At 40.0% G+C, this 24,689-nt stretch overlaps 1 protein-coding gene across 1 annotated transcript; it reads right to left on the reverse strand.

Moving 5' to 3' along the window:
* Positions 1-199: 199 nt before the first annotated feature.
* lrrc17 (leucine rich repeat containing 17) lies at positions 200-23,250 on the reverse strand. The gene is made up of 5 exons (XM_028044244.1): positions 22,939-23,250; positions 13,476-13,820; positions 12,197-12,665; positions 4,820-4,975; positions 200-1,115 (listed from the first exon to the last, which is right to left on the reverse strand). The coding sequence occupies exons 2-5, from the start codon at positions 13,746-13,748 to the stop codon at positions 682-684; spliced, it is 1,332 nt and encodes a 443-aa protein (XP_027900045.1). The 5' UTR covers positions 13,749-13,820; positions 22,939-23,250; the 3' UTR covers positions 200-681.
* Between the last annotated feature and the right edge of the window lie 1,439 nt (positions 23,251-24,689).

Below are 24,689 nucleotides of genomic sequence, written 5' to 3' on the forward strand. Positions count from 1 at the left end.
ATCACTATAATAAATGTTCTGATGGTCAGTCTGAGTAGAGCTGTAGGCAAATTCTCAGTAATGTCCTTGTAGGACAAGCTGAGCCAAAATCAGCTTCCTGTCATTTCTCATGGTCGTGCTTTACGCCCAAATTAAATATGTCTACCCATAAAGTTTGCTATTAATCACCCCCGTTCCTTAGGACAACAAATAATCAGAAAAAATAGATCCAAATTTATTTCCAGAGAACAGGCAGGAAATGACAGACATTAATGTGGGGAAAAAAAACAAATGGTAAAATAAACAAACAAAAAATAGTACATATCCCGAGCCCAAAGTTACTGTAAAAGAAAAAAAGAGAGTACCTTCTGATTACTAGGGTTTTGCAACCTAAACAGACTGGATTTGGAATAAGATAAATAGACATGTAGGTCTCTTTATCAATGCCTTGAGAAATGTAGTAACTTGACAATGAAACAGATGAACGTTAAAAATAAAATGTTTATCATCCTGCATAAGCTTTCCATTACTTAAAAAAGATGTTGCTTATGAAAGACTTTACCCCAATGTTGTACTTCACATTACGTTTTCCTCAAACATGTAATCACCAAATCCCACTTTATTAATCTATGTTGACTTCTGACCTGCATGTCAATCGTCACGTTAAAATTTCTCTCAAAGTCTAACCACACCGGCTCGAATTTAGCTCAGCCTGATAATCTCAAAACCATTCTCCTTCTTCTCTTTTATGGGCTGGGGTAGAAGCTGCCCTTGTCCCTCGCCCATATCCCCAATCGCCTCATTCTCTGACCCTCCTTGTCCTCCCTGCCCAGTGTCGTTCCCCTCCGTTGGTATATCCACAGGACATTCCCCGTTGTAGGTTTTGACGTAGTCTTCCACTCGCCAGCCCCTGAACTCCAGCGGCTCCGAGCAGACCAGGCCCGTGTACGAGACGCTCGGGTGGTGCTTGAGCCAGTAGACCAAGTAGTGGATGTTGTAGTCGCAGACCCACGGGTTGTTGTCCAGTGTTAGCCTCCGTAGGAAGTACAGGTCCTCCAGCACGCCGTACTGGAAGTAATGAAGGCTGTTGTTGGACAGGTCGAGATCGCGGAGGTACAGCAGGCCTGCAAAAGCAGCTGAGATGGGAAATATGCAATAAAAGTTAGTCTAATTCACAAAGGACCAAAAATAGTTTCATTTAGACCTAATTATCCACACTCAAACACAACCATCAAATGTATGTTTAACTTCTACAACATCTTGTATTAAAATGTCTTCCTAATAATTGTATTTTTAAAAACATAAATTTGCTATTGGCTGCCCTTGAACATTGAACATTTATGCAGAGATGATCTGTTGGACGAAGTTTGCTTTTAGTAAAAGTTGAGTCTCGGTTTATTTGCGTCACAAGCTACCAGTCGAGATAGTTTTGACAATGTGATAACCTCTGGACGTTTTCCGCGGGAGGTTATTCAGATAAGTCTCACTCGTGTGGCTTTGAGGCAAACTCAGGACTATTTGAGAGATCATTACTATCTCATGACTGACTTTGGAATTTTTCTGAGAAATCCCAGAGAGGCTAAGCAAGATGGACTGGTATACAAAGGGCCATTTTTGCTCAGCGTTAAGCAACACAGACACCAATTTGGAGCCTTCTGTTCGTCGTCTGTGTTCGTTTTGTGGGTCATTAGAGACCTTGTGGCTGGGTTCTCCAAAGGAATAAAAAATGAGCAACATAAGTGTGGCACATGTACGATCGGCAAAAGAACGAAGATGCAGATGGTGACTGAAATGGAAGAACTTCTACTTCCAAATGCTATGATGTACAGTAACTTCATGATTTATTGACTGCACAGACTATACCTCCACCTGCCGTGCCTCTTTTTATCTCTGTGAATGTTATCGCAGCTAACTCCCCTGTCGCCAAGTTTGCTGTTGTCTGAAACTGACCTCTGATTTCAGCAGCTATATGCTCTTTGCTGAATATAATGCCTAGCAATCCCAACTTAATTAACTTATTGAAAACCTGAGGAAACATATGCCAGGTGCAAAAGGGTGCATAAATGTTCCCTTAACATGTCCACTTGAGCTGCTGATTCATTTTAGGGTGAACAGTGCATATAATGGCAGGAGCTTTCTTACCAACATCAAAAATAACATTTTTTAGAACTACAAACCATTCAGCTCATGAAAAAGACCAGCTTACATGAATAGAATAACAGACAGTGACTTCAAATAGGGATAATGAACGGCTCTGAGAGCTTCCAGTCTTGTCACTGGTCTGCTTTTCTCAGAGTGCACCTATGAAAACATGTGCAAGTGTTTAGAGTGGGAGTAAAGGGACGGCAGAGACTGCTTCTCGCTGTCCAGCAGCCTCTGGCCCTGCTTTAATCTTTACAGAGCGGAAGAGAGAAAGAGGAGGAGGTGGGAAAAAGACTGGAATGAGAAGAGCAAGCGTGGTAGAAAGCCGGGGCAAAAATAAAAACATTGCGGAAATTGCGAGAGACGTAAACGGCAAACACTTTCATTTGTGCTAAGGTCTGAGAAACTTTGGGTTCGTTCAGCTGTGTTTACAGCACGGATAAACAGAAGCGTAGCAGAGAGAGAAGGAAGGATGAGAGGTGTCCTCCACTTCCGGCTCTTATCTCCTGACTCATGGGACCGGTGCTCCCAAATCAGCTACTGTTCCTTTGGTTGTTGAGATCACCATAACCAAACCAACTCCTGTTGCTTCCCCAGAGGGCGAAATTAACTGCTATTGTTATCACTTAGCTATTTTTCAGTCATTAGCAGTCACATTTCCCAAAATGTCAAACTGGAGTCTGTCTGTGACAGATCTCCCTTTGTTAAGCTGTAGTCATCACTGGGAGCCCCTAACTGCCATGTTTCATCTAGAGAAAAACAAAATGCTAAACTTTACAAGTCAAGGGCAAAATTGGTGTTTTTTTTTCTTCAAACCAAAATGTTCCGGCACAATTCCACCCCCACCAAAAATAACTGGACGGATATCAGCGCGTTCACTTGTAACAGTCCATAAAACGTTGTGGATTTGCTTTCATCTCCTCCCTCCCCCACCCGCCATGGCTCCCTGGTCATTCTCCACTTGAAAAGGATAAATAAACAACCTCTTAAAAATTCACTCCAAATGTGAACATGATTAGAAGGTTTTTTTTTTTCGGGGGAGGATTGCGACCATATGTCTCGGAGTCTTACAAGCTCTCAGAATTAAATGGAACTTCTTCCACTGTATAACAAATGGCTTTAGACACACTGGGGCGAGCCGCGATAGATAGCTTGCACATGTCAATGGCTAACGAGAAAAGCTACAAGCGTTTGTGACAGGATTTGCCTGCTGGGCAGAACTTGAAGCCAGAAATCGTTAGCCTGGTGAGAGTAATGGATAAGCTTACTTTTTTAGGAATCTCTCTGCTGCTGTATTCAGCGAAGACAATCAGAGAGAGAGAAAAAGAACTTCTTAAGGTTACTAAATGCTCACTTTGTTTTCTGTTTGATGCTCTGATGGTATTAATTGTCAATTATTTTATCTAAATAAGGCATTGATGCATAAAAACTGCAGTAAAAATAATAGCACAACTATGTCTTCTAGATTCCTTGTCACCTCAATACGTTTATTTTTTATTTTAATGCATTTTGCACTATGTATAGGTCTTTTGAGGCTCCCTTGTTCCAAATAAAGCTGATTTAGATGCAGGTCCCAAAAATCTAGTTTTACTTGTTTCTAAAATTTGTGAAAGAAAAAAGTTTTGCTTACAGTTTGGCTGACTATTTGTCAAAACTACGTTTGAAAATGTGTGAAGAGACTTATTCCTTCTTTTATGGTCTCAGGAGTTGAGTCAATTGGGTGGTATGTTGTTGTTTTTCTTTTTACATAAATAGCACAAGACTGTATTTGTATTTAAAATGGGGACAACTTTCAAAAGTCACACACCTTTGGCACACTCAGAGGTTTATGTCTGATTTCCTTTTATTAATTTCAATGTAAAATCCATCGGAACTAGTTTGAGATTACAATTCACCTGCTTGGATGTGTTGTTGAATAGCCTGAGAAAGACATACAATGCTATGAAGAGCAGAGACGCCCATATGTCTACAAAAGTGAAGACTAGTCTGTCAGGATGTCATGCTGTTGAGTCGTTTTGGAGGTCGATTTATTGATTCTAGATTTATTATTATTCTGTGTTAGTCTCTTTCTTTCGTTAGATGTTTACTTTAGTCACTGTTTTCTTGGTGATTCTAGTCTATTTCTTGTGTCTAGTTATGCGAAGCTACTCTAGTTTTATTATGCTTTGTCTAATCATCCTTTAGTTTTTGATTCATTTCCTAGTCCCCCCTGTGCCATTTTCTCTCTCTCTCTCTTTCTCTCCCTACTGTTCTCTCCTGACGCACCTGTCACCTGTTTCTAATCTCCTCCTTGTTCCTGATCAAGCCCCTCAGCATATGTAGCTGTCGTTTTCAGTCACTTTACTTCCCCATTTTACTCTGCTGGCTGTTTCCTGTGCTCTGGCTCCCCGTGTTCCCTCTTTTGTGAGCTTTTGTTAACCTTTTTTTTTTATTAAACATTCATCTTGCCATTTCTGCCTCTCTGCATTTACGTCCAGTTCCACCACCAATCATGACACAGATTTTCAAATAAGACTTAGAATGTTGTTTTTGGACCGTCCAATGTTGTAGAGTTGTTTCTTTTGATGGGTTTTTCTGATTGACCTCTCTTGATTAATCTTAATTAATCACTACACCAGACGAAGAGACTTTAAAACATGCAGCACAATGAATTCCTAGAATATGTACATCTGTCTGTCATTCAACTCTTCTGTGTTACCTGTGTCTATGTGTTGCAGGTTGTTGCTGCTGAGGTTGAGCAGCTTGAGTTCTTTAGACAGCAGGAATTGTTTGGGCCTGAGATGTTTGATGATGTTATTGGACATGTCCATCCCCACTATTTCCAACGGCAGCTCCGGTGGAATTTGATCCAGGTCTGTGGAGGGGAAACGAAAAGAGAACTGTTGAAGGAGAAAAGGCACGGACGAGGGTGTAAAAAGGCCAAACCAGACTTTGCATTTGTCGCGAGATGCAAAGATGCATTTGCATTTGGGTTTTTAAAATCAAAACCACGTCTCCCCTTTGATAGATTTACAGCTCTGAGGCAGATGCGCAAAACACAGGAGGTTGGAACGGAGCCTGAGCGGAGAGTTGGAAACTCAATGAGTCTGGATCTTATATGTTTTCAAGATGTTTTGTCGGTTGTGTGTGACCTTTTTATGTGTTCAAGATGGAGCGTGTACAACATTGCTTGACTTGTTTTTTTTCCCCCCAATTGTTCCAGCTTCATAAACACCGATTTGTCTTTGATAACATTGTGATGCCATATTTTCATTTTGCAAATGCTTCCTCCTCCTTGCACTTTCAAAATGTACATTTAACAAGGTACTGACAAAGCTGTGAATGAAAAGGTGTACATGTAACATGCTCTGACAGTAAATGTCATGTAAAGCTAACTGCATATGTGCTTAACATATGCTGAAAAGCCTAGGGCCAAAAAATGACATTTTAACGGTTTATGAATTGGTTTTGTGGCTCCTACAGACATCAGACTTGATTCACCTGTCAGAAGGAAAAGTAACATGGAGAACGTTAAAACTGGAGGTAACATATGATGTGTTTAAAACAATGTAGGAGGCCTGATTAACTTGTTTCATCGTTTATCTCTGAAACAAAATGGTTGCAGATGAGAAAAACACACGGAGCATTTCAGAAACATTAAGAGAACTGCTGTACATCTTACCTTAAATCAACCACCAGCTAGAAAGTGTTTCTTTTAGAATTGTATAGGATGGAAAATACATAAATCTCTAAAATGTGCAATGTGTGTCATTTGAATTCAACCTGAAGCAATAGTCCTTGTAGAAACTGATTATATTGAAACCGATACTACAGCTTATCTAGATCTGGACTTTGACTGGGACATCATATGATAGGATTATTAACTCTGGCTAAAATCCTATGTTTAGTTGTTGCCTCCAACAGGTTGTTTGTGACCCTGAGCCGTGATTGGCTTACCAAACGAAGCATCCCACAGCATGATTCTGTCACCACCGTTCTGTATGGAGACCATTGAATTATTTTGGTTACACTTTTTACCAAGACGCTTCTTGGAGTCATACTATCCAAATAAAACACTCTGACATATATGCTTGTAATGCTGCAAAATATAAATCTAGAAATCATCGTACAAAAGTCTTATACGTGTTGCTATGGTTATATTTTGATCTAGATCAGAAATGTTCAAGTCTCTATTATTTGCGTGGGTTTCCTCTAAGTATTAAAAAAAAAACAGAATGCTTATGGGGGCTTTTATGGAGCAGATGTTGCAGTCTTTATCTATCCACTTTATTACAACAGATGCTGCAGCCAGTTATCTTAAAGCACCGTTACAATAAATCACTTCTAGTTTGAGAGGGAACAATCACACACACAAGCAAGACACCCATATATTGAGGATGAGGAGCCCCGTAGTGAGGAAATGTACTTATTATTTTCCTCTGATGATGTTAAACGCGCAGCAGGCGGACACATGGCGGAGGATGGGAACAGACTTCGAAGGCTCTGTGGTTTCATGTTGCAAGTTATCGGTCCAACTCGGAGAGAATACTTCCCCCGAGGTCCGAAGAGAATCCCAGCCTGCCTTTAGGTGTCCATGTGTCTCCAGCATTGTCTTAAAAAAAAAAAAAGCTGGCATTCGGTTCCAAACTTGCATTCCCAGGCTCTTTTTTTAACCTTGACCCACCAACATTTGCTTTCTGTCTAACTGTGATACATCTGTGGTCCCATGTGTTTTGGAGCAACCTTCAGTATGTTGAATTAAGAAAGAACACAAGTTTTGAATGCAAGTTTATTAAAAAGAATGAGCCAAAAAACTACTACCGTGCTTCAACCCTTAACTCGTAAGACGTGCACTAACTTATCTTGCCATCCCTTAATGCACCAAATGTTTTGGCTTTACAGAGTTAAGCGCAACATTTTCTACCTCTGTTGAAAGTGTCAAATGCAGCTGAATGAACCAATGACCAAATAACAGAGGAAAAGAGATAACATGTCAGGAAAAGTAATTGTCACTCATTCATAACCGGGCCTGGACTGTGCTGCTGCTAAATCTGTTAAAGTCGTTAATCTGCAGAACATCTGTTCCACTTTTTGCACCAAAGAGAAAAATGATCCCCGGATAAAAACCCGCTGATCTTTCGCGAAAATGTTTCAGTCTGTTAAAGCGTAGCTGTTCATGTTCATAATTTGGTGTAAGAACACATTTTTGGTTTAAACTAATATAGAGCCAAGATTCTGACTGTCCTCCCTGTCTCTGTTTCAGAAAAGCGCCTCTACAGAATCACAGTGTTTCACAGGTGTGTTTTTTAATGTGTGGTGTTTTCTGCCACACAGAATCTTACATTGTGTGTATACCAAAACTGACTTCTTATAGCTTTCTTTTGTCACAATGCTGGGGTGTTTGGGTTTGGTTTTGATTAGTGTCTGTATTTATGTTTATTGTTTAGTTATGCTCTTTAAATTTTTTCACATTTTTTTCGGTTTTTTGCATTAGTGCAAACAAGCTTTTGCATCTTCTGTCTATCATGTTTCTCTAATTGATGCCCTGGTTCTTTATCCAGTTCCACTCCGCCCTTTGGTTCCGTTGTTTGAGAAATTTCTTTATCGATCTTATACAGGAAAACAGAAATGAAATCTGTTGTGAAAGAAGAAATGAGAGAAGGTGATATTTTATCAAGACTTTGACTTGGTCATTCATATTTCGATTCCAATCTGAAAAGAAGAGGAAAATGTCCTACAGGAATTTGTGAATGTGGCCAATCACAAGGTACAGTTGAGCATGTACTTATGGATTGTATAAAATGTTATGGAGAAAGAAATATTCAAAATGTATTTAATGAGCAGAAAGTACAATTGGAATTAGTTGAGTTACCGTACTTAAATTCAAATAACATTTTAAGGAGGGCATTTTATTTTTCAGTTTCTTGTAAGATCAGAACTTTTCTCAAGAACATAGGGTAAGGTTTCAATTCTGGTTCTCACTTCAAATCAGTAGGTGGCGGTAATGCACACTGCTTGGCAACCACCACTAAAATCAGGGAAGAAGAAGAAGGTATTTCTTTTTTTAAGGGATCCTTCCCTTACTCTTACCATGTAAGTCCATTTTCAATGTTCTACCGTCACTGTAAGTTTTTTTTTTGTACTAAAATTCTCAATTTCAGTCAACATTTTGCTCTGACTTTGGGTCATTTCTTACTATCAACATGGCAGCTTCCAACAATGCATTTCTGTCTTGGCGTTCATGACTTGTTCACTAATTGTCTTTAAACCCCCCCCCCCCCAAAACTTCGCAGTTTTTCACAGGACAGCTGGACTTAAGCTGATATAAAATTGCATAAAAGTTGAAGCCATTTCTAAATTAGTTGATGTCTGTGAGATATTAGTTACACTACATTTTATTTAGGGTTTACCGGAGCAAAGATGGCAGCATCTTGTAAAAAAAAAAAAAATCAAATTGAACCATTTTTACTTCACAGTATGCATTTACTTCATGTCTGTGTATTGCAAACTAAAATTGGCCTGGGCGTTATTGTAATGTGACCAAATGTGCACTGACACAAGGTACAGAATGAAACGCTACTTGCATGATTTAATGGCCGTGAAAACTTATTTCTCCGACATTTATGACTCAACGAAATGAGCCGACCCCTTTAAAGAATTACAAGGATATATGGAGTAGAGTGAAACTCTCTTGCTTAAATCCTAATCTTGCTTTCCTGTAGTTATACATGGTCAAATTTTGATTGGGCGATTTTATTATCACAAAACTTCAGACCCACAAAGGAAGCAGCGGGTGTTTTAACAGCTGTCCAGCTGAAGACGGAAGAAGTTATTTTCACAGCACTGACTTGAACCTTGAGGGATTGTTTCTTTATCGGACAGGGCGGTTGTGTAGTTTGGATACAGAAATCCCAGTGTTTCATTTTAGGTAACATTTAAACTAATTTGCAAAATGAGGCATAATTAGACGTGGCCATTTTAAAGACGTTTCCAGTATGATTTCTGGTATGAATAGAACATTTATCAACAGTCGTTAGATTTTAACTGTGAATGACTTTTTGAACCGTGAGTATGTGAGTACACATAGTTGGCTTGGAGTGCAATGCAACTGAATTTTTTTAGGTAAATACATGTTTGACCTAAACAAGGAAATAAATGACAGTTTTAAAAGAACTTTATCTTACTCAAGTTTTTGTTGGACATGTCTGCATCGAATCAAAAGTATTGTATGCATCCTGCAGCATATGTTTTTGAGCAACTTTGTCTTAAATAACCCCCTTCATTTACTTTAACCTCAGGTTTAGTCTGCAGTGAGAAGCATGTGAAATCAACTGCGGCTTATATTAAAGGGACAGCCTCCAAAGCAGGAGGACAGAAAAAAACAGGAAGAAAGATATAAATCGTACTGGGAGATGGATTTAAAATAGACCCGTTGACTTTCCTCGGGGTTTCTATTTTTAATATGCAAATTCATTTGAATTAACTCTGACCAGTTCCCAGCGTCGAGCTATAAAAGCAAAACTTTCCGGATGCAAACTGTCAGATTTTTTATGAAATGTCAGAAAAGATTGCTTCTCAGCATACTGTGAGAATCTTATCCCTGTTTATGCCTTTTAATAAGTACCAACATTTTTTTTAGTTCCATTCAAACTGGACAGATGGTTATGTTTCTGCCTGAGGCATCGATTAGTGAAATCAGATTGAGATGTTTCCGCTCAGTTTACGTAAGATCGTGTCATCTTTTAAATTTGTGACATGAGGTTTTAGTCAATACTTTATAATTAGGTGGAACTAAATGAAAGATAACTAGCCCCCCATATAAGGCGATTTTTTTCAATTATGTCATGGCATGCTAAAATCTTCTGTGAGAGTTTAGTTTGGAAAACAGTAACAAGCAAACGAGGAGACACGTTTAAATGTTAAACCCATAAATTAAACATGTTTGGGTTTAATTTTGGTTGATCTGAGCTGCGTTAGTCACAGACGACCACGAAGAGAAAAACTGGAGAGCAAATTACTATGTAAATCCTTCTAGAATAACGGAATCATCAATGTCATGCATAGCAGATTAGGTTCAGTAAAGTTTGGACACATTTCTGTTTGAGTATTACGCTACCGGTTCGAAGCGGAATTATTACCGGGTATAAATAAAACTGAACCAGGCGAGGAGATTGATGGCATAATGACGCCGCGAGGGAAACAGAGGATCCTTGCAAGAGTTGAGATAAAGAACTGATTCAGAAGTCTCTCTGTAGAGAAAAAAATAATTAGGAAAGTATGTGAAACGCAACACAGATGGCGCTTTGTGTGGTTTCGGCCTGTGAAGATTTGCTCTCCGTGAAATTGTATGAACTCTCCGTTTGTGGATGAATAAAGAATCGTAGATGGGGGCCTGACAATTGTCTGTTCAAATTAATGATCGATGGAAATAAAAGGGAACTGAATCTGTGCTTGTTAAGAAGTGATCTCAGCTTCGTTAGTGAGGATTAATTGGTCTCCCACAGTTTTGAATGTGAGACTCTTTGCGGCACTTGCACATCTTTTCCAAACGCAAACAACGTGTTAATAGAAAATTAAATGCTTCATAAAACAAAGCCTGTTTTTCTCCTTTAGTCTAACTAAAACGAATATTTGGGGAAACGATGTAATGAGAGCTTCTACAATTAAAGCCACTGTTGAACTCCCTCTCGACTTGTCTTGACTTAAATCAACTCGGTATTTAACTCCAACTTCTTTATTTAGTAGCTGCTTGGTTGCGGTTCAAAGCGAGATGAAATGAGCTTAAAATGCAAGGTCAGCAGGCTGCTGGTCACCGATTGTTACAGAAATCTAACCAATCTTATTTAGAAACTTGCAATAGCACAGGAATGAAAATGGCAACATTTATATAGACACAGTGGTGCATCGGCAAAGTGCAGACATTTGAAAATGCGCAGGGAGTTAATTTAACGTTTCTTTTCGAGCCACATTGTACAGTATGTCATCTCAGCCATCTTGAGATTGCACTCAATTGTAATGGAAAGCGACTCAAACAAAGTTGGATCCAGTCGAGCTGAGCTGGTACTAATTTCAGTGCCAACTTGTGGATGCTTCCCTTGTTCATCATACTTGAATCCAGTGGATGGCTTGTCAACAGGCCTCTAAAAACCTGGATGCCTGAGGATTGGCGACTTCAGTCATCTGAATTACTGTTTGAGAAGTGATGCACCTAGAAGTTCGAAGTGTAGCTTTCCACAACTGGACTTGTTCACGCACTCACGACATGTTCTTTAACACCCAGGTTTGGTTTATGCACAATTTACAAGTGCATCAAGCACCAAGTGGTCAGATCGTAGCTTAGCTAATCAGAAAGCAGCTACTCCAAATGTTCTGTGTTCTTAAACTTCATCCGTGCAGACATGGTGCTGCATGGGATGAAAACATTTTTAATTTATGGTCATTGCCACACTATTTGTGCTGTATTTAAATCTGTGGGAAATAAGTGCAGCAATTATGTAGTTTACAAGTTTGTGGGTAGAAACCCAGCAAAATGCTGCTTGTTAGAAACTGCCGTGGAAAGCGCATTTCCACGGGAAAAAAGAGCACGGTTGACGCAACATTTTAAACGGCACAGCTTCCCCGAGTTGAATGCAGTTGTGCCTATCCGCCGTCTGCTGTCGTGAGCTGTGGAGATTTTGAATGAACAGAGGATAAATCGCCCCAAAGAAATCTCCTTCCCTTCCAGTGTGTCTAGCACCCCCGTGGAGCAAACGTAATAAAAGAAAAGACATCTCTGGTGTCTGACTAGCCATAACAGAAGACTTCAAACTTAACTTATGTGCTCAATTTCACTGGATGAGCAAACATGACTATTGATGTGCTTCTTTTTTGTTTCGTACTGCTGAGCTAGCCTTTTCTCTTATGTTTTGGTTGCACACAAAAAGTACCAAGTTTCATTCACTGAGTTCAGTTTTGTTGGCTGGGATCTGTGCATGAACATCATATTTTGTCTATTGCTCCAGTGTGTGTGTGTGTGTTTTTTTTTTATTTAATAATTTTTTTATATCATGTGTTTCCACAGCAACGTAGACAAATGGACACCTAGAATTTCTCTCACCTTTGTGTGTGCAGTCCAGCAGGAGCCTGGGATATTTGAGATGACAAATGGACACGGCGTCTGTCCTAACTATGGGACGCCCTGGCTGGGGTTTCTCCGGCCTGTTGTCCTCAGCACACAGGAAGTCCGCGTTCAGCTTTTTTAGCTTCTGGCCCTTCAGAGAGCGTGGCTCGGCACACCTGGCGTAGTTGCCCAGGTTTCGATTGCTGGGCACCTGCAGGGTCCTGACCAAACTGTCGAGCGGGCAGCGGCAGCTCCAGGGGTTGTCGAAAATCCGGAGGTAGGTGAGGCGGGGGAGCGGGAGGAGGACCTCCTCCGAGGCTGACCTGATGCGGTTGTGCTGGAGGAGGAGGGTGGTGAGCTGGGAGAGGCCGCTGAACGCGTCGTCTTCGATCACCGAGATGACGTTCTGCTGAAGGTCCAGGCTCTTCAGCTGGGTGAACTGCTCGAACATGTTATCCCGTAAAATCTGAGAGGGGGTGAAACGTCAATAATTGTGTGTAGAGAAATTAAGAAAAGCCACAAACATCTGTGATTTAAAGCAGAATTTAATTTTCATAAACCTTTGAATTCATCTGCGAGCCTAAGGATTTGTTTGCAGAGGCTTGTGCTGAACAAGAGAAGAAAAAATCTTTCTTGTCTAAAAGTTCAACATCCCTGACATTTCAGACTTAACAGTGAACCAGTGATAATGCATCTATAGTCTTTCACCTCAATTCTACTGTCTATTGTTCAAATACAAGATTGATGCCACACGCCTTTACGCATTACCGATGTGGCAACGCTTTTATTTTCACCACCTGTGACACACACATTCCGCGCAAAAGCCCTTATGGCGAATGTGTTTTTGATCTCGGGCCCAAATAAATGGTGCGCAGATGGCTGAAAGTATCACCAAGCAACGCAGGTTTTATTTTCAGTTTAAAACAACTAACTCAGGAAAAATGTCCTGCGTTTTGCCGCGCAGAGTTAAAGCGAGTGTTCTCGGAAATTCCTCATTTAGTTTTAAGATCCCAATATAACTAAAAGGAACGCCTGCTGAATCGGTGCGGTGCTGGCCTTGCAGCTACATCCTGTCCGTTTCGAGCTATTCTCTTTATTCTGAGCTCCATTATGCTTGAACAGCATTAAAAGTTATGGCTTGCCGTTCGATTGAAGGGTGTGCAGTTTTGGGACATTTTTAAGATTTGTCATTAAATGTGTGAAATTTGTGAAATCCTGCTTTTGTAAATACGTTTTTTTTTCTCTCCATTTGAAGTTGAAATCTGCCTCCACACACCTGAATCTTATTTCTGGCCAGCAGAAGATGTTGGATGTCTTTGGGCCAGTCCTGCCTCACAACGGTCAGCTGCCTATCCTGGCAGTCCAGGTACTTCTCCCCGGCCTCCATGTACTCCTTGCATTCCTGAGTTTGACGCCTCATGACGCCGGCCCTTCCTCTGCCTCGCACACGACCCCCGGCGCCCCTCTCTGTGGCCTTTGACCCGGGGACTCTCCGAGGTTCAGCTGACCCAAGGAGCAGCAAGAGGAGAACTACGGTAAGGAGATGCATGGCGGGGGAGGTGAGGAGGGTTCTCTTGTTGCTGGGTTGAAATGTTGGAGGGACACAGGAGGCCGGTCAGAGCTGTACATACAGAAACAGACAAAATAGAGAACAGGAGAATGTTAGTGAAAAGGTCAAATATCGTTGCACTTGTGGCTATTGAATCAAAAGAGCATACACTGCAAAACACTTAAAAATGAAAAGAAAATAAATAAATTCTTGTTGAAACGTCTTTACAAAACAAGAATGTTTCTCTAGCTTTTCAGAAGCTAGAGAAATATCGAGTTTTTAATTAGAAACAATAAAATGTCATAAACAAAGAGACCCAGCTTTACAAGAACAAGTGTTTGTTTTGCTACTTAGATATTTATATTTGTCATTAATTTATGTTTGATCTTTACTCCTTTGGGTTTTGATTTTCATTTGCGTTTGTGTTCTTTATTATTGCTTGTAAGGTATTGCCATATTTGATTCATTATTACTTAACCCTTTCATGCATAGTGGTCACTACAGTGGACAGCTATCTAAAAGCCATTTTCTTGTGCTTCCTGTGGATTTTTATGTTATAAATGCACACAGACCACTGAAGTGGACACTAATGCATCATAAAATATACCATCAACTACTGGCCATCAGCTGCAAATGCAAGAAATTATTTTTGTTAAATACAATATGGCCGACAGACAAAAAAGCATGAGAACCGACCCGGTCCCTCCTTCTACTGTAGACGACTCTTGCAAGTAAAAAAAATATTGTGACATCAGATAACCCCTAAGGATCAATACTACTGATGTATTTTTCAAATAACAACTTTGTATTTGGACAAAATTACAATTGATCACATAAAAATAAAAAATAAAAATAAAATTATTTTTACAAAAATAATTTCCTACCTTTTTTATGCCTTAAGAAAAAAATTTTAAAAAATGGAAAAAAAATTCTGACACAAAAGATCATAATTCATGCATGAAAGAGTTAATACTTGTTGCCATATAGGCTCATTCCTTTATGTTTAGTTTCTTAGGTTATGCTTATGTTCTGTGTTTTGTATTTATTTTTCTTGCATTGATTTTCAGTCTTTTCCCCTTTTTGATTCTATGCCTTTTGGGCCCCTGTTCAGTTTCGTCTATGTTTTTCTGTCTATTTTTCATATTCCCTCAGTCAACCTGTTTGCCTTCTGTCGCAGCTGCAGCCTGTTTGTCATCAATCACCTGCCTCTTGTCATCAATCACACTTCTCAATATTTTAGCCTCTCTGTTTCTTTCATTCCCCGCTGGATTCTGGTGACATGCGTGACAGGGTTCAGCTCTGTAACACTCATTATTTTACAATTCCTTTTTTAAAGTTCTACATTTTTGCCACAATCTGACTTGAATTTGCGCTTTTGTCCTCTTCCGTCCTGAATATGAATCCTAGATGTTCTTTCGTAGATTAAAAGAGATTTTGTGAGTCTGTGTTAAAACCATTTATACCCGTTCTGCACGAACAACATCCCTGTGAAAGATGTGCAAAAACCTGCAACCACATTCATCTTTTAGTACAGCTGCATAACAGTTTAATGAAAACGTCAAAAGCAGTTTCCCTTTATGCACACTCGCTGCATAACAGTTCACTTTTGAAGTAAAAGGATATCGACTCTTATAAAGTTTGCTTCTGAACATTTAGACAAATGATCTACCCTGAAGATATATATTTGCACACCCTAATAGTGAAGGGGATTTTTGAGGCAACTGTTAGAATAAAAAAAATGGTTTTACATACATATTATGCTGTTGAATTTCTTGCCAAAATAAGTTAGATAGATAGATAGTTGGATAGATAGATAGATAGATAGATAGATAGATAGATAGATCTTTATTGTCATTGTCACAAGAACAACGAAATTTAAAAAGTGCCATCAGTCAGTGCATATGCTTAAAAACAAAAAATAACTGTCTCACAATTCACACACAATGTAAGAAGTAACAAATAACTGGTAAAAAAAAAAAAGCCACATTCTCACATACATCATTTATGATGATTAATGGTTGTTTTTGATTGCATTTAGTCTTGTTATTGCTATCGGGTAGAAACTGTCTCTGAGACGGTTGGTTCTGGTTCTGGTTGCTCTGTATCTTCTGCCTGAAGGCAGCAGTGTGAACAGAGAATGTCCGGGGTGAGAAGTGTCCTTTGTGATGTGTTGTGCTTTTCTTAGACAGCGGTCACTGTGCAGGTCCTCCAGTGAGGGGAGAGGGCAGCCAATGATTTTTTGGGCTGTATTCACAACCCTTTGGAGAGCTTTCCTTTGAGCTGTAGTGCTGCTGTTATACCATATGCAGATACAGTAGGTCAGTATGCTCTCTATGGAGCACTTGTAGAAGGACACCAGTAGCTTCTCCTTGATGTTGTTCCTCCTGAGAACCCTCAGGAAGTACAGTCTTTGCTGGGCCTTTTTTATCAGCTCGAAGGTGTTCATGTTCCATGTGAGGCCCTGCTCAATGTGGACCCCCAGGAAACGGAAATCAGCTACCCTCTCCACACATTTTCCCCCAATGGTTAGTGGTGTAATGTCCGTTTTATTCCTCCTGTAATCTATTATGAGTTCTTTTGTCTTTGAGTTGTTGAGGAGCAGATTGTTCTCCCTGCACCACTGCAACAGCCGCTCCACCTCACCCCTGTAGGCGGACTCGTCGCCTCCTGAGATGAGCCCCACCACTGTGGTGTCATCAGCAAACCTGATGATGGTGTTGCTGTGGTGGGCAGAGGTGCAGTCGTATGTGTACAGACAATAGAGCAGGGGGCTCAGCACACAGCCCTGTGGAGAGCCAGTACTAAGGCTGAGGGCAGTGGATGTATGTTTTCCCACCCTAACTCTCTGCTGTCGGTTGGTCAGTAAGCTCAGAAGTTTGAAAACCTACAACTAAAATGAACTCATAACAGATTATTTACTGCAATTGAAGACTACTTTGGTCTCCTGCTTTACTACCTCCTCTCGAACCTTTTAAAATCCCCCCCCAATCACTTAGATACAGGCAAAAAGACACTTCTAGACACTGTATTTAACGGGCAAAGTTAGCTTGTCATTTCACTTTCAAAAGCAAAAAAAGACAAGACCTCCAAGGCTGTCGAGAAATGCGTCGTCTAGACACAGACACACATGCTTGGATTGACTCAGTCCAACTCCAGCAAACCACAGTCCTCCACACAGTGGAACAAGACTGTCAATGCAGATGGTTTGCTTCCATTGGGAATAACAGACTGGATGTGTAAGTTACACAGAAACAGCTGAGAATGTGTCTGTATGCACTTTCCTTTTCTCTTAGGATTGCCCACCTGTCCAACTATATCAATCACCTCAGTGGTTGCAGACCTCACCGTTCAACTCCTTTTTGTATGAGCGTGACTAATAATGAAGCTGGTGTAAGACGTATTGTACAATTTCAGGCTTTTGCTAGTACAAACTCCAGAGTAGACAAAAGAGTGAAAAGGTCCAGCTGAGACTGCATGTTAAATCTTGGTTGAAGTAGTAGATTCCTAGTCTGTGAACACTGGTCTGGTTGTAGCACTGTAAGGGCAAAGTCTTAATTAATTAGTGGCAGTATAACCTTTTTCTTTGTTTGTGAGAGGTCAATAAGATAAGAGTATTTACCAAAGCTTTCAGACTAGAAAAAGACACCGTCTACAAAAATTCTTATTCCATTGCCACCCCTTAAACTTGTAATTGTAGACTTGTTTGCTGATTTACAAGGCACAGGCCTGCATCTTTAGCCAAATGAGAAGCTGTGGTGCTATGAACGTGCCAGAATCCACTGGTTGCCTGTACAGCCAAAGAGCTGAAGTCCTTATCTGCCTGGTTTCTATTGTAAAGAGAAACCTATGTTGGAAGATTCTTTAAAAAAAAAAAATCAGAAATGTTTTATGAAGTGTTGACATATGGAATCAGAAAAATTGTGTTCTGAATCTAGTTTACATGGTACTCGCCAACAAGCTACTTCCAGTCCACGTCATTTGTTTCAGAAGTTTTGTAAGGGTAAATTTGTTGGTACATTAAAATTATATAAAGTGTCACTTTCTGCAGTTAACCTCGCAAGCACAGAATGCAAGTGGTCATAGTGTTGTACCCAACATTATCTCTATTCTATACAAAGATCTAAAACCTAGAAATGGTATATGGATGCTGCATTTGCATGTGCGTTCTACGATTGCTGGTGCAAAATCTTTGCTTTGTGGCTAATAAGTGTTTGTTGATGATTTAAGTTATTGGTTACATGAGTAGCAAATCAGCCCATAGCATACCACATCCTCAACCATGCTTATATGATAAATTTGGCACTTTTCTTAAGAAATACATTTACTAGAGTATCCGGTAGATATAGAACCCTATACAGTGACGTTGGGAAATTGTTCAATCTTTCATCTTGGTGTGCAAAAGTAGCCACGTCAGGTAATTTGGTTTTTCTATTTTCCATTCCGGCCTTCTTTTGTCATTCAACCACGGTCGGGTACTGCTGGTAACACATCCACGAGAACAACCTAGACACGCCTCTCTGCAGTGATGCTCTTTAGCTCCTTGTCTTTGTTTCCAGACCAGAAGGAATTCAAAGTCCTGCCAATGAGTTGTGGGTCTGCCCCGGGGTGTGTTTCCATTGGAATGAGCTGGGAAAACCTCAGGAGGAAGGAATCAAGGACACGTCCTATTCAAAAAGACCACTAACTCTAAACCCTTGCTGCCCTCTTTAGCATGACAAACCAGAGTAGCTCCGTCAGCATTCATCGCTAATTGTCTCTTCTTAAGGCACGAAGAAATTCTTGCAACTGCAGATGTGACTTCAAGAGAAAGTCACATCCTGTTTTGTTTACTTTTTTGTCATGCCTTTTTTTTTTTTTTTTTTTACACATCTTTAAAATCACTGACCTATAACGGAAGTCCATCTCTTTTATAAGTGCCATAGCCACAGTCTGTCTGCAGTCTCCACTGCACATAGCTGTGCCCCAACAAACCAACACAGGCCAAACCCATCCATGTGGTTCACCCTAACCTCATGGCTATGCCAAGCCTGAATTGGCCCTCTCAGGCTAGCATTAAATCCCACCCAATGTACCAAGGATCAGTCTATGCTGACCCAAAGCATTCTCAGTTTAAAGAAAACCTCTTATATTGTAAACTCATAGTAGGAATCCCTCACGGATCCGGCCAGGCATTTCCTCTGTAACTATTTTTTGTTGATACTGCCGACTATTCTGAACTAGAATGGTGTTTGGACGTTTGGTCTGCAGACCTAAAAATGTGGTAGCAACATGTCTCTAAGCTCAGATGACAAAAATAAACCTGTGGGAAGATGGGGAAGTCTTTGTGAAACAGACAAAAAGGCTGGGGGGAAAAAAAACAACAACTTCCTTTGTGTATTATATTTAATTCTTAACGACAGCTTATGTATGCAAACGCTCATGGAGACAGGCATGTTGCGGGAAAAGCGAGCAATGAACAAGAAAAAGAGAAAAATGGAACATAAACACAAAAGATGCTCAGTATGTTTCGTTTTGAACGTCTCAGTGAGCCAGTCATTTTCATCACCAGACCAAAGGATACATAGACAGCTTGCCCTCCACACTTTTCTACATGTAGCATTTTGTTTCAGTCTAACTAAACCACCTTCTTGTACTTGTTTTCTTTCATTTCTATCTTATGTCTGTTTCTTGTTTTGAAGCAATTTTTGCAATTTTTTCTGAAATTCTATAGTTCTTTTAAAAGCCCTATATGCTTGGAATTGGCTTTCAAAGCCACATTTTAAGAAAACTGGTATGGTTGCTAGTTAATTGCCATTTATAAGGAACATTCCTGAGCAACAAGAACACTGTGAACTTCATCTACAGGCACTAAGCTAGAAAAAAATGTATGTTTAAAGGTGTATTCTGAATAAAAGTATAGTGAACAAAAATACAACTTTTCAAATCATAGCTCATGCAATTTTTTAGCAGCTCCTTTTCTAGTTTCCTATGTCAGCTGGCTGTGCTGCAGTGCTTTTGCTTGCTTGTAAGTTGGCAGAAACGAGGAGTGTTTAATTTCAGCTGATTTATTTTCTACAGTGACTGTAGAAAAACCAACACATTGCCTTTGATCAGTGTACAGCTCTGGTGACGGATTGTAATCAAAATTTTGTAAGCTTGTGAAAATTGTGGCTCCTCAATGTCTGACGTCCAGATCTACACCGTTACTGTCTTCTGCTTTTCATACTAGATGATCAAGTCAGGACATACATGATCTCACTACTCTATGAACATGCCAAATTACAGACCAAGCATGTCAAAGACACTCTGATTCCGGTTCCAAAATTAAGGGAAGTACCCTGCAAGAACTATAACTTTCCATTTGTCTAAATTTATTCCAGGAGTCTGGAGACTGCACAGTTACTGACCGCATTTGTAGCCCAAAAGCAATATCTACATACGAGTAACCTTGAGAGTTCAGGCATCTAGCAGGAAGAGTTTGGAAACAGAAGGATCACTGTTATATGAGAGAGAGCAAGAACAAGAAGGGGAGGCTATAAAAGCAAGAGTCAGGGATTTCTTCTGCATGCAAAAAGAGAGAGAGAGAGAGAGAGAGAGAGAGAGAACAAATTTTTGCTTCCATCCCAGCATGCTCAATCAATCTCTGTTATTCAGTCAAGATGTTAATTGTAGGAAAGCAAACAGGAAAGCAATGAAATTTTGTAAGAATGAAGCAAAATTACATCCATGTCAGTTCAACCTCCTTTTTATATTTGTGTGAGGTATCCCTCCTATGTGTGTGCTGTAACTTTAGGATGTCATGAACCAGAACAGTCTCGAATTTCCTTTTATTTTTTGATTTTAAGTGACAGACCAACACTTAAGAGTAGTCAAGACTTGTGAAGTGGAATGATGATGATCTTTAGATTAAGGATTATTCATGTTCAGAGATGTCCAACTTTTAGACTTTGACTTTTGGCATGTTTTTCTCCAAGGTTTTTCCCCCTTATTTATCGCCATCCATCTTCCCATCATCTCTGAATAGGTTTCCTCTTCTGAGCCCGATGCTGCCACCACCATGTTTCACTGAGAGAATGGTGTCTCACCTGATCAGAGCATCTTGTACACTGCTTGACGTTAGCTGCACATTTACCTCAATCGTCTTCTGGACTTTTTCCTCCATCCAACTTTTCCATAAGGAGCAGATTTATGGAGTGCGTGACTAACGTTTGTCCAAACAACAAATTCTCTCTGCAGCCAAGCAGATTTATGCCTCTTGGCTCCCTTCTCTGAATATTGTTTAGGTAGACACCCAGGTCTTAGCAGGTTTGCAGTTGAGCCATGCGATTTCACGTCTGAGTTTTGTGGTGCTGTTTATTTAATATTCCCTAACAAATCTGAGGCATTAATAGTACAGCTGTGTTTATAATGAGAGGAAATCTTACAAATGTGGGATTTACATGGCTGCAATTGATTTTACATAGGGATATTGGAGCTTATCAAAACACAAATTTTGCAACAGATTTTCTTTCTTTCTTTCTTTTTTAATCTTCCTCTTTATATTTATTCAGTACTTTTAAGGATACAGAACATGTTCTGTTTATTAATAGAGCTGGGAAGAGAGAGTGCTCTTACATCTCTGAGAGCCTAATTGAAACCAGAAAGGTTCACCTCTGCAGCAGAGAGAGAGAGAGAGGGAAAAAAAGGTTTAAGAACAGAAAATGACACTTGAATTTTTCACTGAGGTTCAGAGGGGTTGAGCACACAAAAACAAACAGCGGAGGGTGGACTTGTCCGGTGAAAACATGCCAAAGTGTTTGGCTTTGCATCGAAATCAGATTTCCATTTTTCTGGCTCCGGCAGAACTGTAAATCTTAGCTCTTTCACGTCAGCGTGGATCATTAGTAACCAACATGTGCTTATAGGTCCTGTGTCAGTCATTTAAGCACTTGAAAAACATAATTTATCTCCGTTTAGCTCGCTGTCTTTCCATCAGAGATCCAAACCTTCCTTCAAGCTGCCTCATTAAGACTCGCGGAGATGAAAAAGCCGTGACGTGACTCTAAACAGACACGACGTCTTCCCCCAGCCGCACCGCTATGTCGACCGCTTTGGCTCAATGCCAGACATCTGCGTGGTAAACACACGTGAAAAAGTGCTTTCCAACCAATGTAGCTGTGGGCAAGCTGAAACAGCTGAACGCTCTGAGAAAAAGGGGCTTCTGCTCTTTACAATCAGGGTAAAATTGCAAGTTAAGCAAGTTCCCCCTCCAGTTTTACTCGGTACAGAATTCCAGAGTGAAACCACATGGTGCTCCAGTTTCACCCAGCAACAGCTTGGGATTTATCCGAAAACAACAAAGCAGCGTGTAGCTCTCTAGGGTGCTATAATGCATACGACTGTGCAGTAAAACGTGGAGCAGCATTGGTTGGTTTTCCGCTTGGATTATATCCAAAAACGGGAAAACACTTAACCAAAATCTATTATTAATATGAATATTGCCGATATTATTATTATTATTGTTATTATTATTATGCAAGAGAATGGTGTTAGCTAGCGGCGTATATGATGAACATGAGCCATCTGGAGTGCACTCTCATCCAGAAATGCTCTCTTACAGTACGAAGGGTTTCCAATTGGAAAAGTTCTAACTCTGACAAATGGGATTCTTGGCTCTGTCTGTCATGGTAGTCGAAATAGGCCACTGTGTAGTTGGGTAGCAAAATAAATAGGCAAGTCCTTTTTACAACTCTTCAAGTGAAAAGAAAATCTAGCTCAGAAATTCTGCAAGTAGGAAATCAAATGCAAACTCTTGCAAAATGCTTGGCAAAGTAAATTTTGGCTACTAATGCTTGGGCAAATGCCTCATACGTTGTTTTTTTTTACTTGAACACACATTTTTAACATTTAAAGATTTAAATTGCCACATAATCTATTTTCAACTCCACTGTAATCAGTCTCAAGCAACCCAAGATGTAATGAAGCAAAAATCTTAAGACAAGAATAAATTGCTGTGACTTTGTATTGGTACTTGGGGCACTCAACACAAGCTGTACAGTGCCAGCTTTTTTTCTTCTTTTTTTCCCCCCTCTTTCAATTTTTTATTTTTTATCAAGCTAGTTGACTCATGACTGAGCAATAATTACATGATTAGCTGCCGTTTCAGCTGGGTTAACCCCTTCAGCACACACTCCAGACGCATTTCTGTGGAGTATTAAAGTTTCAGTCCTACCCGTGCAGGGTGAGAATCTGGCCCGGGTTCGTCTACTAGAACCTGCGGATCTCCGGTTGGTCCAGTGTCCCGGGCTCCTAATCCTGTCATGAGTGCTGCATCCAAGCCAAGAACATCGGCCCGGGCTGCTGGAGCAGCTTGGAGTGAGGGACAAAGACTGGCTCTCTTTCTATCTCTCTTTTGCTCTCCCTCTCTCCCTCGCTCTCTTCTCCTCTTCCTTTTCACCCACTCAGCTGGATCACACTGTGAGCTGTAGAGCAAAACCGATCCTCATAGGAGCCGCAAGGCTCTGGTTTAACATTACACACACACACACACACACACGCACGCCCGCACACAAACTCCTAACACACGTGTGGGAGGGCTGCAGCCCTTTATTGGTCCCCTCTGTTTAACCGGTGAACTTACTGTAGGACGTGTTGCTAACTGGCCTGACAGACTGAATAAAAGACAAATAAAGACTCAACTTCTGGGTGGCAGAGCAGCAAAAAAAAAAAAAAATCCCCTCACACAGACACCCTTCTGCCCACTTGTCTTGCCTGCTTTTTGGTCTTATTAAACAAAGCAAAAAGTGCTGGAAATATAGGGGCCAATTTCAATTTTCTTTTTGTCTGTGAAAATTCTTTAAAGTTTTGCTTTTACTTTACACCTGTGGTCCACTTTGCTAGTCACGTAAAATCCAATTGAAATACACTGATGATTGCGTTTGTATTGTGATAAAGTATGTCAAATATGGTCTAATTGTTAAAATATGGTTAACATAGTTGGTGAAAATATTAATGATTAAAAACAGTGCTTTGTTAGATTGAGAGGTTAAAATATGTAGCTGTTAGATTTTTATTAAACCAAATTTTCTTATTGTCTCCCAAGATGAAATCGTACTATTTTCAATTTATTGTTTTGATGTGGGACTTTGACCAACGTTTATCCAACTTTGAATCTTCTCCAGAGACCACTATTTTTATTTTTTTTATTTTTAATGCAGTTCATTAATTGCAATGTCTTCTATAAATCCAACAGTTTCTTGGAATGACATTTATTTTTGAAACAAGTCAAGGTTTATGCCTTGTAAATAGTATTACATAATCATAAACATATTCCCTTATTTTCTTGTGAAGATGCAACCAAAACCAAATTACTCCACTATACCTTCCCTATTAAATCAAACAGTTTTGAAATAGCTTTATGCTACTTAGTCTTTGCTGGTTAGCATAGAGGTAAAATTAGCATTTAGCTTAAAGCACGCCATGTAGCTGCAAAGGCTCACATTTTTTTAAATATTTGAATTCTAAGTTCAGTAAGAGTTTAATCTCATGAGATAAATGCTTTGACATTTTTATCGAAAGCTCTTTCTTACTTTAGCTGGTTGCATAACTTCCTTAAATAAGTCTGTTTTGTGCGAGGCAATAAAAGATGGCGGCCAAACTGTGTCAGCCATTCTCAGATGACATGAATGAGCTGTTAAGTTTGGAGCAAACAGTCAAGGAGTATTATAGCAACTACTAAGGAGTATTCTGTTTTATATTAAGGGAGACGGAGAGCCCTGATAATCACCCCGTCTTTTTCCTCTCCTCTGCACCATCACAAAGAGCAACAGCTCCATATTAGGATTACTGCTGAGCTGACTCTTAAAGGGGGCTGTTTACTGCCAAACGCACCAGAACAACTGCTTTCAGTAGTCGGGATAAGCCAGGACAGAGGATCGGGGGGGGACAAGACATAGCTTGTGTTTTGCTGTATTTGATTTCAAA

The sequence above is a fragment of the Xiphophorus couchianus genome, chromosome 17 (genome assembly GCF_001444195.1).
Source record: "Xiphophorus couchianus chromosome 17, X_couchianus-1.0, whole genome shotgun sequence".
In the NCBI taxonomy this organism is placed as follows: Eukaryota; Metazoa; Chordata; class Actinopteri; order Cyprinodontiformes; family Poeciliidae; genus Xiphophorus; species Xiphophorus couchianus.

Excerpts from the sequence above, each read along its gene's own strand:
- lrrc17 (XM_028044244.1), bottom strand. The coding sequence starts at position 13,748 with ATGCATCTCCTTACCGTAGTTCTCCTCTTGCTGCTCCTTGGGTCAGCT. Across the intron at positions 12,666-13,475 it reads TGGCCAGAAATAAGATTCAG|ATTTTACGGGATAACATGTT; the intron begins GTGTGTGGAGGC and ends ACCCCCTCTCAG. Across the intron at positions 4,976-12,196 it reads GCTGGACTGCACACACAAAG|ACCTGGATCAAATTCCACCG; the intron begins GTGAGAGAAATT and ends TCCCCTCCACAG.